Below are 18,901 nucleotides of genomic sequence, written 5' to 3'. Positions count from 1 at the left end.
GACACCCATTGCAACCTGATTTCACGAACTGGTTTTTCAAAGGGACTCTTGACCTGTCCCACCCTCTAATAGCATACTAAATTAAAATCTATTCTTTGATTTCCAGAATAACGTTTCCATCATTCCAAATACCTGAAACTTGAAAGTCATTGGACAGCTCCTTCTTAAAACCTTCGCATCCAATACATCACCAAATACTGCTGATTCTACCTTTAAGACATACCTCTAGTCCACCCACTTCTCTGTGCAGATAATCATAATTTCTGGTTCAGACTTTAGCAATAACTTCTGGATGGACTTTCTAATTCTCCCTTAATCCTTTTGTTACACAGTACCCAGAGCACTTTTATTAAAAAGGCAGATTTGATTGGTTTGTTCCTCTACTTTCCAACAAATAAACTCAAACTCCATAATGTTGGCCACACCTCCTTCATAACTTGGCCTCTGTTTACCTCTCCAGTATTGACTTCTATATATCCCCCCCTTAATTTAAGGAGGGGATATTATTATAACCTTACAATACTAATCTTCAGCTTGTAATTCTATTTTTATTTGAGTTATTATTCAGCCCAGCTCTCCTTTCCAACTGTAAGATTCAGAACCCCGGTGTCAGCGTGGAAATTGACATGCAATAGGGCACTTGTTATTGAATAAGTGAATTAATAAATTTATCAATGGAGCCTTGTGTCTATCGTTTAACCTCCCTGGGTCTTCTTTAATATCTGTAGAAGAGACACTGTAACAACCACTTTAAAGTCCAGTAGTGCATCAAACTGACCCATAGAAATTTAGATGAGTCATTTCAGTGGTGTTAGCACCAAACAGGGGCCCTTCGCATTTTCAAAATCATGAAGGTATCTGGAGACAGTTAGCACTTCTTTGGACGCTGCTGTTGACCATGGAGATCTGTTGATTCTGCTAAACACTTTCACTTACTCTAATATTCCCAGAATCCATATTTCATTCTGAGAGATACTTGGCCATAAGACTGACAAGAGGGAGTCATAGGTAGGTGATGCCCAGCTTCTAGAAATAGAGTAAATTGTGCTGACTGTATAACTTGCTTAGTCTAGGCTAGGAGCAGAGGTATTTGTTCTGGGCTTGGAGAGATAACTCGCCTATCCATCCTGGTGGGCAGGACATCAGAATGCAGGTAAGACCATGCTGGGTTGGCATGGGAGAAGGACCTACTCAGGAAGAGGTCTGACCTGAAGCATGCATTTCAGCAAAACATTACTGGAAACCACGCTGGCTTGATAATGTCCACACTTCATCATGTCTCCTCCTTCTCATGTACTTAAATGTTCAAAAAGCAAAGGAAAATATTTGTTCTTTTTTGTATACTTATTATATTGCTCCTTAGAAACAAGAAAAGCTAATTTAAATATCTATTTTCTCCATCCATCAAGATGCCACCTTATGCTCTGCCTGTCACAGCAATGATTATGCTCAGTAATTTGCCAGGCACAGCCTTTGGGGGTCAGGCAAGGAAATGTAAAATATGACTCTAACATTTATTAATGCTGAGATCTTACTTAAATAAATGACTTTACCTCTTTGAGTCTCAGCTTCCCTATCTAAAAATAAGGCATGTTGATACCTATACCTCATTGGCAGGCTTATAAAAATATTGAGCGTATCTCAAGTAGTCAGTATGTGGTAGTTAGTAGTAGTGTGGTAGTAGTAGTTAGTGCTACAGGTAGTAAATGCTACCTGAATATGTGATGGTGGTTAACACAGTGACTAAATTTAAGCTCCATGGAGTATAGAAACTGGTTTGGTTTTTCTTATCCCTTGTATTTTCAGAATGTGACATGGTTCCCAGCCAGGGAGCATTTGAAAAATAAATCAATGTGTATAAATAATTACACAAAGAGTAACTTCTTCATAAATGCTAGTTCTCTCGTGACTACCTGTTTTACCCTAGATTCTAATAACATTGATGGATAAGCAGGAGTGCTGACATTAAAATCCCAGTGTAACAGATGGGAAAACAGAGATATGAACAGCCAGACCTAAATTAAAGATATTAATAGACAAGTCACAGAAGAGAAAGTGTAGATATCCAGTAAATATTTGAAAAGATGCTCACCCAAGATGTTCAATCACAAAACCATAAATAAGAATCTATGTTTTCAATCATCAAATGGACAGAGACAAAGCACTTTTGTTTTGCCAGTGGTGGCAAAAAAGGAACTAAAACAGTGACAGTGCAGAACAGCAGGTCCTGCTACACACTGCTGGTGGGATGTGAGCTAGTTCACCCTCTCAAAAATGCCACAGGTTGTATCCACTAAAATAAAAAAAGGCCAATAGATTATGATCCAGTAATATCATTTCTCAGCATCAACTCTAGAGTAATGCTCACATGTGCCTATAAGGAGGTTCCTATAGGAGTACTGACTACAGCATTTGTTTGTAACAGAAAAATGCATGAAATATTATAAAGGCCCAGCTTTAGGGCTGCAGTTAAATAACTTGTAGCACATTCCCTCCATGGAGTACTGTATGGCATTTAAAAGGAGTGATATAGATTTAAGAACCAAGGTGTATAGATAGCCTAGATTACTACATTCCTCTCTCAAGACTCCATGTCTGGTCTGTGACTGAATATGCACTTCTTCCATAAAGTATAGTATGCTGGTTCATTCATTCATTCATTCATTCACTCATTCTTTTATCTATCAACGTTTGCTGAGTATCCACCTGGTTTCGACCATCAGTACTAGGGCAAACCTCTTCAATGATCAACACTTAACCATCAAGTCTTATCCATCCTTAAGGCCTCAGCTTAGACATCGCTTCTTCTGAGAAACCTTCGTTAACCACCTCAGGCTGGGGCAGATACCTTTCTTGTGTTTTCCCACAGCTCCCTGTGATCTTTGCACTAGAGTACTTTCCATGCTACCAGATAGTTACCTGATTCCTTGGCTGTTCAGGCCCTTTAAACTGTGTGCTCATGAGGCCAGGAATCGGGACTCTATTCCTAGTTCCAACATAGCATATAGCTCAGCACAGGCACATAAGTAAATACTTGTTAAGGCAAACAACAACTATTACTGAACACAGTTACATTTGATTTGCACTCGTTGGCTGGTGAATGAATTAACAAATGAACACATACAAGAACAAAGAATGGATGACTGGGTGACATACAGAAAGAGCCAGGAAAAGAAGTGGGACCAAGATAAACAATGAAGTGGTGAAGCAGCTTAAGAGCCATAGAAACAGCATGAGGGATCCATCTATGCCTTCAGTTGACCCTGATTTGGTCTAAACTTTCCCAATCCTCTGAGGCTTAATATGGCATTGCATGTCAATGTTATGGCTAAGATCTGGAAGCATGAGACATATATTCCGAGAAGTTTCACTCTATGTTACTGTTGACATGCTCTTCATTCATTCATTCATTCATTCATTCAACAAGCATTCATAGAAGCCCTGATTCTGTTGCATATGAGCATGCTACATTTTGTACTTAAGAATCTGAACCACATGAGAGGGGGAATAAAAAAGGAACTAAAACACAAGCACAGTTAAATATAAGACAAGCCAAACAGTGATCAAGGACCAAGGATCCTGTTATAAGACACCCATGTTCCAAATAGGCTAGGGTCTCAGTGATGGCAGTTCAGCTAGTCCTTATTATGAATCACTAAGAGACATTTCTGGTCTTTGCTCAAATATCACCTCATCAGAGGCCTTCCCTTAACACTTCTCTAAAATCACTAAACTCTACCCAACTGGGATATTATGCAATCGTTTCTGGTTTGTGTCTCCCAGCCACACTGCAGGAATCAATGAGAGCAAGGACCTTTTCTGCTCTGTTCACTACTGCATCCCTAATGCCTACAAAGTAGTTAGGCTCATGATGGGAATCAACAAACATTTGTTGAGTGATCAGACTGATAAATGAACTACAGTTTTTGAGCTGCGATTGGTGGGGTTTCTGAGCACGTAGAGTCCAGAGTCAGACCTGGGATCTGATTTGTAAAATTTGGACTCAAATGCACAAGAAATTCCACTCAGACCATATAAATATATCATTTCCTTATGCTTATTCATTTCCCCTAAGAATTATATTAAGAATGCCAAGAAGCTGAGGCAAAATAGACAGAGATTGTGTTGGCAGGTTAACAGGTCTGAATGAGAGACAATCAATAGAATAATTAATTGGGATGCACATATAAGCCAAATGGGAGAAGTGACTTCTATGCATATTTCTAGTTCTAAATCAAAAATCCTAAGAAGAGAGAGGCACAAATATATTTGTTCAACCAGAGAATGAATGACTAAGAGCACTGGCTTTGGAGTTGATGGATTTACATACAACCCTAGCTAGGTGGCTTGATAGCTATTCAAAGTCTGAATTCCAGGTCCTCGTCTGTAATCTGGGAAGAAGACCACCTACTTTGTGGAGCTGCTGTGCAGATCAAATCAAATGAGATTACTTAAGTCATACCCTTAGTAAGTTCTTGACACATAGTAAGTACTCAGTAAATTATAGCTCCTCCATTTCTCTTCAACCACTAAACTCCTTCTCCTTCTTCATTTAAGAGCTGTTCAAAAATATTCACCGAATGTCTACTTTGTGCCTGCAATTATTCTAGGCACCTGGAAGGCACTAACAGGCAAGCAAACAAAGAAAATCCAGTCCTCAGGAATCTTATATTTCTTAATTACATCTCAATTCTTCCAAGTTTGGGTTAGAAGCCACTTTTTGTCTCTGTCTCCGCCTTCGGGGTATTGCTACACTATAGTGACACTGCTTCCCTCTTTTCCTACAGTGTGAGTACCATGAGCTCAGACTCCATGCCTATCCTGGCACCACGGTATCATCATTTCCTAATACGGTGCATGGTATCTGATAGACACCACTAAATATTTGCTGAATGAACTGATGATGGATGGATGGATAGACGAAGAGATGAAGAGAGTGAGCTTCTATTCATTGTTTCTGGTTGCTTTATTCCTCACTTCCTCTCAGAAAAAAAAAAAAGAGCTCAGTTTTGTCCACAGTCTTTACATCTTAGAGAAATCTGAAGATTCCATCCAGACCCAAGGAGCATGGTAGCCAGTACAGAAGCACTTGGCAGTCAAGTTTAGAAACAGAAGCTTCCTTGCTCTTTCTTCCCAGCCAGATGCATAAAGAACTGGCTGTGTAGCTGGTGTTTCTGGACTCCGAGTAGGTCTCAGGAACTGACTGAGGACTGGTGTCTCCTGAGTCATAGCCTGTCTTCTATTTGCTATACCTTAAACCTCAGCCAGCTTGGATGCATGTCTGAGGTCTAGAATCTTGCCTTTGCACTATTACAACAGAAGGTGGTGTGGTACTGTGGATGAGAAGGTGTTATTTGGAATTAGACGTCGGTTTTAAACCTGACTCTGTCATTACCAGCTGTATTAGGTCGAATAAATCACTTTTCTGAGCTTCAGCTTTTTCTCTGAGCTTTACTTCCTCATAAATATTTGTTTTAAGGCAGTTAGAGCAGAGAATACTCAGCAAACGGTTGACATTACTGTTATTTTTATTACTATTGTCCACAACTACACATTGTACTCGGGCATCCTAGTGAATTAGTGGTCTCCTCTGGGTACCGATTCTTACAGACAGTCTCTGCTAAGTCCCTTTTACTACAAAAAAAAAAAATTAATGAGTCACTAGTCACCTAAGAACAATGTCTACCCACAGAGAAGAGTTTAATGTGTTGCCCCCTCACTTTACCAAGAGGGAAACTGAAGCCCAAAGATGTGATGCAATGTGTCTTAACAACATATGGTGAGTTAGTAGCAGAGTCAATGCTGGTCCCCTTTTCCCATACCAGTGTCACTTCTCATTCAATGGAGGGGTTTCCATGTAACAGAGAGGTTCCACATTTCTTCCTCATCCTGGCCAAAAGTAATCAGTCTCCTAGAAGTGTCCATTGGGTAAGCACAGAAGCCTTTCCATCAATGTCATACCTTGGGAAGCTATCTCCAGTACAGATAAAAGAAGGAATAAATATTTTTGTTGAGAGAAAAAAATGAAGACAAAGGTCAAAGGGAATCATGTAATGGGTTAAGTCAGGGAAGAAAAAGAAAGCATTTTTTTCTCACTCCTCTTTTTCTCCAAAACAGTCTTTATATAGAACTTGTATAAGAGCCAATTTATTTGATATGGAAAAAATGTGAAAGCAGCAAAATACACACCACACACACACACACACACACACACACACACACAAAGAGGTATTTGTGTTGGAGTTCAGAACTCAAATTACCAAGAGATAAAGGAGTTGAAATGGTAGGTTAACTTGGAATGATGGTTTACTTTTTTTAGAATCTCAGAGAACATTCAGGTCAGGAAATGTAGCCCAGCCTAGGTCTCCAGTAAATTCTTTAGGACTCAAGAAAGACAAAGAGGAAGTTAATGAAGGCCTCAGTCTAGCCCATATGTTTGAAACATCATAGTGGGCTCTAAGAAAGATTTGTTGAGTGAATGAAAGAACAAATGGAGCATAAGAGTGTGGGTCTGAATAGTGGTGGTTCTGGAAGCAAAGTGGCATAGGACTGGGTGTTTTTAACTACATGGTTAAAGTCTTCAGCACTGAAGTGTGAGCATCCACAGGAAAGGTACCAGGTCATTCCTGAAATATTTAGCTTCTAGTGAACACTCTGGCACACAGAATGTCCTCAGTACATTATTTTCAAATTGAATGAGTATTGGGAAAGAGACCCTGGAAATCCCCGAGCCTTACAGATCATTTACACAGTTTAATAGAGTGACTATTAAACTGTAGCAGCATTAAAGTCATTTGGGAAGACCCTCTAGTCAAGTTTCTGATTCAGTTGTCTGGGCTGGGACCTAAGTTCTCAGGTCTTGCTGCTGCTGGCCTGGGGCCCCATTTTGAGAACTTGCTTTAGTGCAATGGCTCTTAAACATGAATGTACATTATAATCATCCACTGAGATTTTAAAAGTTCTTCTGATGGCCAGGCTTTATCTCCTTACAAATTAAGTTAATACTTGGGGTGTTGGGGATTGGGGGATGGGGTTGGAGAAGGGATGCTGGTGAAATATAAGGGATTTTAAAATGTCCCTAGTTTCTATAACATGCACCCAACTTTCAGAACCCCTAGTCTAGCACAACCTCCTCCTTGCAGATTAAGGCCTCTTAAGGCTGAAAAGGGTGAGTGACTAGCCTAAGATCCTAGAGCAAGTTGGTGACTATCCGGGAATGCGACTCAGGGGCTCTCACTTCTTCAGTTGAATTTCTACCCTTCCACATTTATCAACTATGTCTATTCTCACAAGCACACAACTCCAGGCAAAAAACGAAATCTGTATTTAAATTGAGAGTTTAAAGCATCTATGACTTCTTCTCTCCATTGTTTTATAAAGAAATTTTAAGTGGATGCATATTTATAGAACTTTACCACTCTAGACAAGCAAGAAGATGAAAGAGACAGCATTATGGAATATTTTCAAGGCAAGATGATCCTTTAAATTTTAAGTACATTCTCAAACACAAACCAAGTGCTCCCTCTGAGTTCTTGAACAGATGTTCTTCATCTCTGAGTCAATGAGTGGGCAAGGGTCTGCTTGTGATGTGCGCATTAATTGCTGGCATGTAAAAAGGAGTGCTGGTAAAGTGTTTGAAAGTGGTTCTGTCTCTTAAAAAGATTAAAAGTTTCCTCCAAAATTTGGTTTCTATTAATGATTGGCTCAGTAAATATTTTCAAGTAGACAGAGAAGATATTGGGTCTTATATCATCTTAGAACCAAAGAGAGTGTGACAAAAAGCCCATAGAAACCACTGACTTGAGCATTTTCATTACACAGAAGAAGGAAGTAAGGCTCAAAGAGATTGAAAGATTTATCTAAAATTAGTAAGTGGACTGGCCGGGGCTAAACCCAAGGTATCTGACTTCTGAGCTATTGTTCTCTCCAGTACTCAAAGTGTTCCCTACTTATAGCCCTTGCACACAGTACATAGTTCAACAAATTTTGGTGATTAGCTTCGCAAACTCTTGGTACCCAAGTTAGGTGGTGAAGGCCCCTTCATTTGTTGGATTAAAGCAGAAGTTAGAATCACATCTTTAGCCAAACACTGATCAAAGACACTGGCTTTAGGAGTCAGGACAGAAACTTGATCTTACCACTTCCTAACTGTGTGATTTTGGACAAATGACTTCACATCTCTATGCTGTCATTCTCTTCTTTGTAAAACAAGAAGGATAATTGGGCTGTGGTTGTGGAGAGGATGAGATGAGTAAAAGATGCAAAGATCTCAGCTCATGGTCTGGCATATAGGCAAAGCACTGGTAACATCACTATACGGTGGCCTCTCTCCTAAATACTGAGGATGTTTGAGGAAGAGGTGGCTTGAGAAATGAATATGAAGGACAAGCACTATCTCACATAAAAGCCATGAGTATCCCAGAAGGCTCCTGGAGACCTAGAGCTACAAGGGCTCTTAAGGATCAAATGGGTTTGAACCTCTCTTCCACTTCGTAAAAGGAAACCAAACGAGGACTGGGACTGATTATGTTCACTTTCCAGGAACATTCTCATGCAAAAATGCAGAAACATGCTCAATTTCTAGGCAACCTGCTATAACTTCACTCTCTTCTCACTCACTGACAAAGCAATCACAATTCATGAATCTTCAATTAAATATAAAAAGGAAATCATTAGCAAACTTCAGTTCTTCCAATTTCATCAGTAATATATGACTTTCTTATGCCTAATCTTATACAGCCTCCTTTATTCTATCATTGGGAAAACTAAGAAAAGCGTAGGAACCTTAGCATTACAGTAGAGCTCTCACCAAAAATCCAGGCCTCCTGGCTCCTTGTGCATTGCTGTTCCCACCATAACAACTCTGCCTCATTAGGACAATTCTACAATCAGTGAAAGTTATAGATCCCTAGAAATGATTAATCTTCTTCTAGAGCTGGCCTCTCTGACCATCCTTACATTCATCTGCAGCCCACCCACCTGACCATCTCCCTATCCAGAGAGTGCACTTACGTGTCCGTGAATCTTCTATGGAGGTGTAGGAGGGAGGCCACGTCCACATGGAGAGGAGGGTCCCGGACCACCTTGTACTGCAGGGGCTTACACTCTAGACAGAGCGGGCTGTCTGCAATGGACGTCAACATGGCCGCATCGATCTCTAGGTGCTCATCCAACGTGTAGATCTGTATGCCGGATACCTCCTCACCCACATCTCGGAGTTTGATGGTCAGTGGGACATCGCAGAAGACATTCTGAGGGCCCAGAGAGATGTTCTTCCCACTGACAGTCAACAGTTTGATGTCATTGACAGCCCCACTAGAGTCCCAGTCAGTGGAGACAAAGGTCACCCAGATGGTCAAAGACTCAGGGACCAAGGGGTAGCGGAATTCCAGTTCAAGGTAGCAGCCTTGTGGCTCAGGGCAGGCTGGAGGGACTGTGTGTGGGTTGACAGCTGAATTTGGGCTCCAGGTGCGGACACTGGACTTACAGGGCTGCTCAACATCTGGATGACCTATGGAGAAGAGATGAGGGTATGAGTTCCTGAAAGCCCTCCAGTCTGGTCCTCGGAGCTTCCTGTGGACACTAGGAGAGACTGGCCTAACTTGAGCTCAGAGAGAGGGTGAAAAGAAGGAAGATTCTCAGTGTTCTGGTAAATCAGCTGTGTGCATAGCACCCAGCTTGTCTCCACCCCTGCAACACAGATCTTGAATGAATCACCAAACATTTGGTCAAAACTAGATTCAAGTAAGTATCTTACGCTTAAGTCAATGTCCTAACTTTCCTTATCTAATCCCTACTTATAAGCTATATTGCCTCAGATGGAAAGAAGGGAGAGACATACATTTGCCAAATACCCATATGTCCCCTGAACGTGCTTACTTCTTGCAAAGATTCATCTCAGAGGTGAGGCAACTAAGACTCATAAATGTGGAGTGAACTGATCAAAGCCTCACAGCTTGATGTGAAGGTCAGCATTAGAACCCAATGTTGTCTCATCTTGAAGTTCATGATCTTTATTCTCCCTCCTGCATGCAGAGGACACTAAAATAAACTAGAATCTCTAAAGTACTGATTTTAGTACGACCTTCTTGAAATGACAGGACAACAAGCAACCTTTAGCAAATTAGAGGTGAGAACAGATAGTTTCTCCCCTTGGACTGAGGACTCTGGGAGGAAACTGTCTAGAACCATGAATGACAGAGCTGGAAGGCAGCCCCTGGAGCCATCTTATCTCTCCTCCTCTCTGCCACATGAGGTCATTCCATACCACTGAGCTTCTCAGAGTTCCGTCCAGTCTGACTCAGGAAGGGGAGGGTTGGGTGAGGCGGGGGGAGAAGGAAGGAGAGATTCTTCTACTCTCTCCCTGGGGAGACAATGCCTCATCCCCACTGATCTCAGCCTGCAGCGACTTCTGAATTTTTCTCTGCTGAGATCATTAGTCCTAGACCCTCAGAGAGCTCTCCTTTGCACTGCTGAGAAAAGTAATCAGGACTCAGTGTAGTAATTGGCTCTAATTTGTTTAAGAGAGTCTAGCAAGAGATACAGATCAGCTGGTGATGGTAGGATGGAGGATCTCAAGTTATCCTATTAGCCACATTCTTTTTCTTCTTTTGCATCACTGGTCGGTGGGAGGTAGGATGTTGGGCATTTGTAACACAAAAGGGAAAAGGCAATATTTGTCTGAAATGGCTTTGTGGTAGTGTTACAGCATCATAGGAATCACAATATGAACATCAGAAAACCATTTTGGGTGGAAAAGCTACTCCAGTGAAGGCTAAAAATGCCTCAATCTCTGTCTCTCTGCCCAACCGAGGGAGAAAAGAGAAGACACCATGTGGAGATGGAGAAGAGAAAAAGGAAAGAGAGAGGGGAAGAAGATGAGGAATATTCAAAAGACTTTTTAAATACAACACATTAGAGCAGGAAGAGATGGACAGAATGACAGGATTCTCTCCGGTGCCCCTTGGCAAGGTTCATCTGTTATTTGAAGCAAAGGCTGGTTAGAAGTGACCAGTGGTTTAAGTCAAAGGCAGAAGTGATGTCTATGCTGACGCCTTAGAAGCCCTAGTGAAGGTGAAGATTTTCCTCTGTTGACTCTCCAACTCAGTGGTGTTCTTGATTCTCTTAGCTTTGTGGACTACTGACACACAGACATCACTTACTCACTGAGCTTTACTGAGGGCAGCATTTTAATGTGTGTGAAGCACATTCCCTAGCTATTAATTTATCCATCTGATCGTCATCAAGATCCCATTAGATAGTTAATGTTTTTGCCTCTCATACTCTGTTTCACTCCATGCCAGGTAGCCTTTATATCATATAGTGCCTGGTCCATAGATAGTGACCAAAGTGGACATTTAATAACTATTTGTGAAACAAGAAATCTTCTAATTAATAAGGAGTTAAAATAAAGAAGTGAAAGCTTCATGGAACACTGAAGCTCACTGATGGGGAATGCCAGGTGAGCTTTCCACCCCTCCACACACTTTTTCCTGGAACTGTCTACAGATGGGACAATCCTTCTCCTTTCCTTGGAGAAATGACTATCAGTGGTGGGAGCTACAAGAGAATAAAGATGACACATGTGTTTGGCTCCCGCCTTCTCCCTGGTTTCTTGTTAATCAACAGAGGGACCAGACACTTTCCAAAAGACAGGAAGGTGAGTCTGGACACTACCCTCAATTAAGTAAACAGGAATGGAGATCTTAGCAAAGCTTGTGCTTGTCTGGTTATCACAGACCAACTTTTACATGTAAAAAAGAGCCTTGGGGGTTACTGGGTACAACCATCATCAATGCAGCAACCCCTTTAACCTTAGAGGCTCTATGAACTGACCATCCCCTATGCACTCGGCGCTGCACCAAGCATGCTACATGCCTCAGCTCTCTTCCTCTTGGTAGTAAGTCTATGGCACAGGCCTGATGAAAATCGTTTTTACAGAAGAGGGAACTGAGACTCGGATGGTTAAGTCATTCCCTGATGGGGAGAATATTATGTGATACTGTTGGTCCAGGCAGCATGCCAAGATTTGAAGCAATGGAAGCTGGGTTACAGTATCAGCTATACAAGCTTCTTATTTTGTCACCTACTCCAATGATACTTACCTCACAGGGGTGCTGTGAAACTTGAATGGGATGGGATATTTACTAAATGCTCACAAACACGTAAGCTCTGTTATGAAACATAAGGAGGAATTAATAGGCAAAAGCTTGGGAGGAAGAGGAAGTCCAAGCAAAGAGAACAACTGAGACAGAATGGAAAAGAAGATGACTATGATTTTGAGCACAATGGGAGAGCAGCAAGAAATGATGCCAGCAGGCTAAACAGAACCCAGATCATGAAGGGTCTTGTAGGTCATTTTAAGGAAACTTCACTTTATACTGAGAGGGATGGGGGGCTAGTGAAAAACTTTAAGCAAACAAGTGAGACTTGTCTTTTAGAAAAATCACTGTTTAGAGTCACAGACACTATCCATGCATGTATGTACTCATCCGTCTGTCCGTCCATCCATCCATCCATCTATCCATCCAAAGAATAATTATTGACTGGCTAGTCTGTGTCCAGAGTTAGGCTGGTCCCTGGGGAGAGAGGTTTCTACACACATGGTCTCTGGCCCCATGGAGCTCCCAGTCTAGCGAAACCAGGTGGGAAACGGTTGTACTAATGCAGATAATCACACCTGTAGCTTGGATAAAGGAACACCAGAAGGGACGAGGACTAACCAAAGTACCTAAGGGGGAAGAAAGAACAAGGCTGAAAAGTTGACTGAGTGTGAATGTGAGACAGGGAGAAGGGCAGAGGAAGAGGGGAAGGAAGGAGGAAGGGAAGAAGAAAGAAAGAAAGGAGGAAGGACAAAAAGCACAAAGGTTACTGTTAACTTCATTGTTAATACATACCCTTTTGTATATATGGTGACTAAATGAAAAGTTACATGTTTATAGAAGCTGGTCACTAGAAGTGAGGCCATATATGTGTGTAAAATATATTTATACATACTTATGCTGATTTAAATTTACATTTATGAAGATCCATACAGACATCTATTATATATCTTTGTGTATATCCACTGCAGCTGTTGACACAAATACAGTCATAAAAACTTGGTGCCAAGTTTTTTCCAGATGAATACTCAGCACACCTGAAATATTCTGGGCAGAAAAATGGGGGAAAGGACTCACACAAACAATGAAAATGAAAAGAGCTAGTGCCGTGTGTTACTCTCTCAAGGAAAACCCAACACATTATATGTTTGTATATGTGACCTTAACTGAGATCTGAGTTGATCAGGCCTAGCTATCTAAGTCCTGGGTGACAACTGTCCCTGATATTGAACACCTCAGGAAATATTCGTCTATGAAATACAGTTTTTGCTCAAGAGATAGGAAAATAGGGTTTGTTTTGTGTCCAACCACTTTTTGTGGCCAAAGGCAAGAATTTCTGTGACTGTATTTACCTGAAGTTCATGTAATGGAGTTAATAGAAGATAATGGATGTGCAATAAATATTTGTTAAATGAAAAAAATTCTATCTTATTAATATGGAGTTAAAATAAAGAAGTTACAGCTTCATGGAATATTAGAGCTAGAGAGGACATTTATTCTGTGCATGAGATGCTATCTTCAGAGAAGCTCAGTGACTCATTCAAGGGCACAGAGCACATTGATGGCAGGATTCGGACCAAGGTCCAGCCCACTTTAACCCCCCCACCCCAGACTCTTTCACCAACCCCAAAGATATGTCTGGCATCGTTCATAGATTTGGGAGTTTTATGTTAGTTTGGGAAGTCCAAAAACTTAAACATGCAAAGATAAATAGGATGAAAATGAGTTGAGAAATAAGTTGCAGAATTTGGCTCATGGAAAAGTTTATTTCTTCAAGGATATTAAAAGGGTCTGAGCCAAAAGGATCACAGAGCCTGTAATAGGATGCTCTAAAAAAAGAACAGAGTCTTTTCCTGGCCTGCATGCACTAAATTTACATATCCTGAAGGAAAACCCAAGGCTGCTGGGTTTCCTTGCATGCCTGAGTCAGCTCAGGGAACCAGGGGGCTCAGCACTTCCAATTGAACTCTACTCTGCACATAACGCTTTAAGAGGGTCAGGAGCAAACCAGGAATTGACTTAACCAATTGACAGTTGGGTTGGATGGAGGTGTGGGGAGATGTCTGAAAATTATTTCATTCACGCACCCAATAGAACAAACCGAGGTGGTTTTAACCAGAGAAATCTCAGGGGAGAATCTTGCTGATTCTACCTCCCAAATATCTCTGCATCCCATTGACTTCTCTCCATTTGTCACTGCCTTGGATCACACCCAGACCACCACCACATCCCTCTCCTGGATTCCTGCAACAGCCCCCTGGCAGCTCCCCTTCCTCTGGCACACTCCTCTCCAGGCCCTTTAGCAGAGACCAACCCATCCTATCTTTATAACACACACATCACACCATGCCTTAGACTCCTGCCAAGGCATGTGGCAGCTCCTTGCTGCCCTCAGTATCAACCCATCCTCATCCAGGCATTACAGGACAATCAGTCCAACCTCCCCCTACTCCACACCTCATGCTCCATGCTCCAAACCTACTTCAGCTCTTATAGCATAATCATTTATGTGGGTTACCTCTACTGATAGTTATCATGTTATAAATGAAAATTGAGAAACTTTAAAACACAAGAATACATAAGCATGTGTTCCATTAGCTATCAGAGTAGTAATAACATCACATTCCATGCGGCCACTGGAAAGCTCCACTGCTCTCTCCGGAGAGAATGGGAGTGAAAATGGTAATCAATATCACAGCATTATTATGAAAATAATTTTGGACTTTGAGGACACCCTAAAAAGTCTCTAGGAACCCCATAAGCCTCCAGATCACACTGAAAAAAAAAATCACCACTCTAAACATAGCAAACTTCTTTCATGATCTCCAATGTGCCTTGCTCACTGGTGTGGTGACATTTCCTGGGCAGTCTAAGTCTCAGTTATGGATGAGGTCAGCTTCCTACAGGTCCCCTGGCACTCTGTGCTTCAATTACCATGGGCCTCCTTGCACTGGATGCCACCCTTTTCCTCATCCAACTCCCCTTTAGATAGTCAGTTCTGCTTTGCCCATGTGCCCAGCACACAGCTCCTACAGTGGGCATAGGCGACACGGGGTCACTCTGCACGTACACAACGTGTCATCAGCTGGAAGAGCATACACTTTCTTCCGTGAGAACCCAACATGCGTTCCATTGGGATGGGAGCGTCATGACTGTAGATTCTGAGAAGAACTTTCTAACAAATGGAGTTAGAACGGAAGGCCCAGGAATGTACACACTGGTGCTAGGAGAGCCTCGGTGAGGGAGGGCACCAGGGGGATTCCTGCACTGGGTGGGAACCAGGGCTGGATGACCCAGGCCCCCCTTCCAAGTCTGACAGCCTGTGATTCTGTGGGGCTGAGCTGAGGGCTACTCCCAGACATCCCTCTCGCTTTACATTCCAGATGGATTTGTTTAGAGTTTCCAAGTTCAGCTCTCATTTTTATTTTAAGCTACTTTAGAAGATAACAAAGTACAGTGCTGTCATTTTTCTCCTTCACTCTCCTCTCTGATCCCTTTCCCTTGCTTTATTCTCTGGCTTTTTCTTCTCAACCTTCTTTCTAAAAATACATAGGAAAATGGGGAAGTTCTCCCTGAACCTCCGGGAGGAATTAGGCTCTGCTTCCTCTGATGGGCTGATGTCCCTACCCAGGAACCTTGGGCGAGAGCTGCCCCATACAGGAGCAAGAGAGACTGGGGGGTGGTTCTAAGTATCAATCTCTGAGGGCAAGGGAGAATAGAGTGTCTCTGTCAGCCAGGCTTCAGGCACTAGATCTGAGCCCTATAGGGGATATTGCAGAAGGAAACTGAGGAGGCAACTTTCCACATGATTCTTTAAGTTCTAAGTGGTTGCTGTCGGGGCCAAGTGACCATGCAATAAGCCTTGAGTACAAGGCATCCTCTTAATTTCTGCAGAAAGCCCAGTGAGTCTGGCAGCAAGTGGAACAGTAAGAGAGCATAGTTTGCCAGCCCCCAGCAGGGGGGCCTGGGAGACCCTGGGCCAGGGGAGTGTCTGGTCATGGGGAAAGCGCACCAATAGTGGCAACGATGAGGTGCTCCCCTCAAGTGTCTTGCTGTTAAATGGATCCCAAAAAGGAGAGTATGTGGCAGAAAACTTGGAGAGGGATAGTCATGGCATGTGTGTGGATGCCCTGGACAGTCCCAGAAACAAACAAAGAAGACAAAGATTACTGAAAACTTGACATCCCCCCCGCAACAAGTTATGTGCGTCAATTCTAAGGTGATCTGATGTGCACCAACAGGCTGTCAGGGTCTGGAGGCACACACAAACACATACATACATATGCCATGTCTTTACCAGGTGTATGGCCTTGGGCACTTGTTCAATGTCTCAGCATCTTTGTTTCCTCATATGGAAAGTGGGACAACATTCTAGGACAGTGTAAGAGTTCAAAGGACATGTGCTGAATTGATGCATGAATATTGGCCTTGATCTTGGGCTAAGGATCCAAACCTCCAGTTGTATGCTGAATAACTCTGGAGTTCTTATCTACGTCTTGGTGACTATAGTTAACAATACTGTATCATATACTTGAAAATTGCCTAGAGAGTAGATCTTACATGAACTCAAAAACAAACAAAAAACTATGAGATGATGGATGTGTTAACTAATCTGATCGTGGTGTAACCACTTTGCAATAATACATGCATCAAATCATCACTTTGTACATCTTAAACCTATACAATGTTATATGTCAATTATGTCTCAGTAAAGCTTCGGGAAAAAGACAAAAATAAAATAAATTGGCCTTGGAAGGCAGTTGTAAGATCAAATTATATAGTGTGTGGAAAAGACTGTTAAAATCATAGGGCTCCATCTCCATCAAAACAGTGGTTCTTTGCACCTCCAACCTGTAAATGAGCTTCCAGGCTGGCTTACCTTCTGCTTCCCGAGGACTCCAGTGTCCTGATGGGCCACAGGGCATCGGGGAGGAGGCGTTGATGGCATACTGCACCAGGATTCTCCCTTCCAGGCAAAGTTCACATGCTGATCCCAATTCTCTAGGAGGCCAAGGAAAGAAAGGAAATGCACCGACTTAGGAACAGTTGAATGAGCTCCTGATCCGACGAGGCCAAAGGCACCAGGGCAGAAAACACAACAATTCCATATTATCCCATCATCTTTATCCTTGCCAAAGTTTCCAGGATACGACTGTGACTGAAATTCCTCCCCAGTGCCCAGCAAAGATCTTGTCTGGGCTTATGTGGCTTCTGTCCTAATAGTAGATACACTTCTTTAATTTGGAGCCATGCAGAATCAACATGCCAAAGACTTACTATCCATACTAATCTTAGTTTCATCAGATATCCAAAGCTCTACTGAGGATTTGATGTGTGGTTGTGAAAAAAATCTAGCTCCATCTGACCTCAAATTTTATTCTTTTAATAGTGTTCATCAGGTACCTCCCATGTGCCAAGCACCATCCTGTGTCCTAGGTACTAAATAAGAAGGCACGGTTCAGTTGCTTCATCTGAAAATGAGTTGGCTAAGCCAGATGATGCCTATAGGAACCTTCCAGCCCTGACATTCTGGGATGGATGAATCACTTCTGATTTAACAGTCAAAAGCAGTTTCCTTACCATGGCATCTAATTCATTTTAGCAGCTCTCCAAGGGGCAAACCAATCCCTTGAAGGGAACAGCCCCAGAAGTGGAATATTATGGTGGCTTCCTCTACTGTCAAGTGTATTATGTATCTGGATTCAATCTCCCTTTAGCCACAACAGCCTCTGGGATCTTGCTTGTTCTCCAGACTTGGCATCTGTTTAGGAGGCAGCTGCCAGGAGGGGAGAGGGATCAGCCCATTATTTCTCAAAATGCAATGGTCCTGCCAATACCTCTTTCATCATTCCTAGAAGGCTCTTTATCCTTTGGCTACCTGAAAGATGCAGTGGAGGAGCCTTATGGCTTTCCCTTCATAGGGAAGCTCTGTAGCCCATGGGTTCACATGGTAAGAAATAGTATGTGGGTGAGCATCAGGCTGCTAGTGTTCCCCATTCTTCTTCTACACAGTTGCCAGGACCTCATCCCCAAACCTATATCTGAACAGATCATTCTCCTGATTATCTACTTTTACATGGTGGTCAACATATGCAGAAGGATGGACGGATGGACAGATGGGTGGATAACCGGATGGATGAGTGTATAAGTGGATGGGTAAGTGGGTGGGTGGGTGGCTGGATGGATAGATGGGTGTGTGGGCAGTTGGATGGGTGGACAGAAAGATGGGTGAATACCAGTCATTCAAACATGTTGCTAAATCTCGTAACTAACTTAGTCTAGACTCTCAAATTATAGATTTTGCATCCTTGGCTTTATCATTGTTAATGTGAAATCATACATAGGGTAGAAATTTCACAAGCATATTAATATCCAGTGAAAGGAGAATGATGAAATAGCCCAAGATTAATATGTTCAATGATGTGGTAAGCAGCCATTACAAAAATATTCCATGGAGTCTCATGGAAAATGTGTAAACTATAATATTAAGTGAAAAAATCATATTCAAAATTGAATTTACAGCAGCTTCTCAATGCTATTCAAATAACCTCAATATGACAAAATATTGACAACAATTTCTGGGTGGTGGAATGAATATAGGATGAGTCCCCCTTTTTTTATTCCTTCTGGTTTTCTGAATTTTCTAGGTTTTTTGAAAACCTATGAATTTCTCCTGGATAAGAATAATTACAGAAATACACTTGCAAGAGGGAATGAGGAGTGGAGAGAGAAACTTCCTCACTCTGGAGCAGAGTGCCATTATAATGACCACAACCCATGCATAGCAGCTCATAGTCACA

At 42.1% G+C, this 18,901-nt stretch overlaps 1 protein-coding gene across 1 annotated transcript in view; it reads right to left on the bottom strand.

The window, feature by feature from the left end:
* PAPPA (pappalysin 1) overlaps positions 1 to 18,901 on the bottom strand; it is a 237,167-nt gene that overhangs the window by 148,704 nt on the left and 69,562 nt on the right. The window contains exons 6-7 of the mRNA XM_077913087.1: positions 16,981 to 17,102; positions 9,013 to 9,511 (exon numbers count right to left, since the gene is read on the bottom strand). Coding sequence (XP_077769213.1) covers positions 9,013 to 9,511; positions 16,981 to 17,102 — 621 coding nt within the window. The remainder of the gene's footprint in view (positions 1 to 9,012; positions 9,512 to 16,980; positions 17,103 to 18,901) is intronic.

This window comes from Canis aureus, chromosome 10, assembly GCF_053574225.1.
Source record: "Canis aureus isolate CA01 chromosome 10, VMU_Caureus_v.1.0, whole genome shotgun sequence".
In the NCBI taxonomy this organism is placed as follows: Eukaryota; Metazoa; Chordata; class Mammalia; order Carnivora; family Canidae; genus Canis; species Canis aureus.
This window is presented reverse-complemented; position numbering and strand designations above follow the sequence as displayed.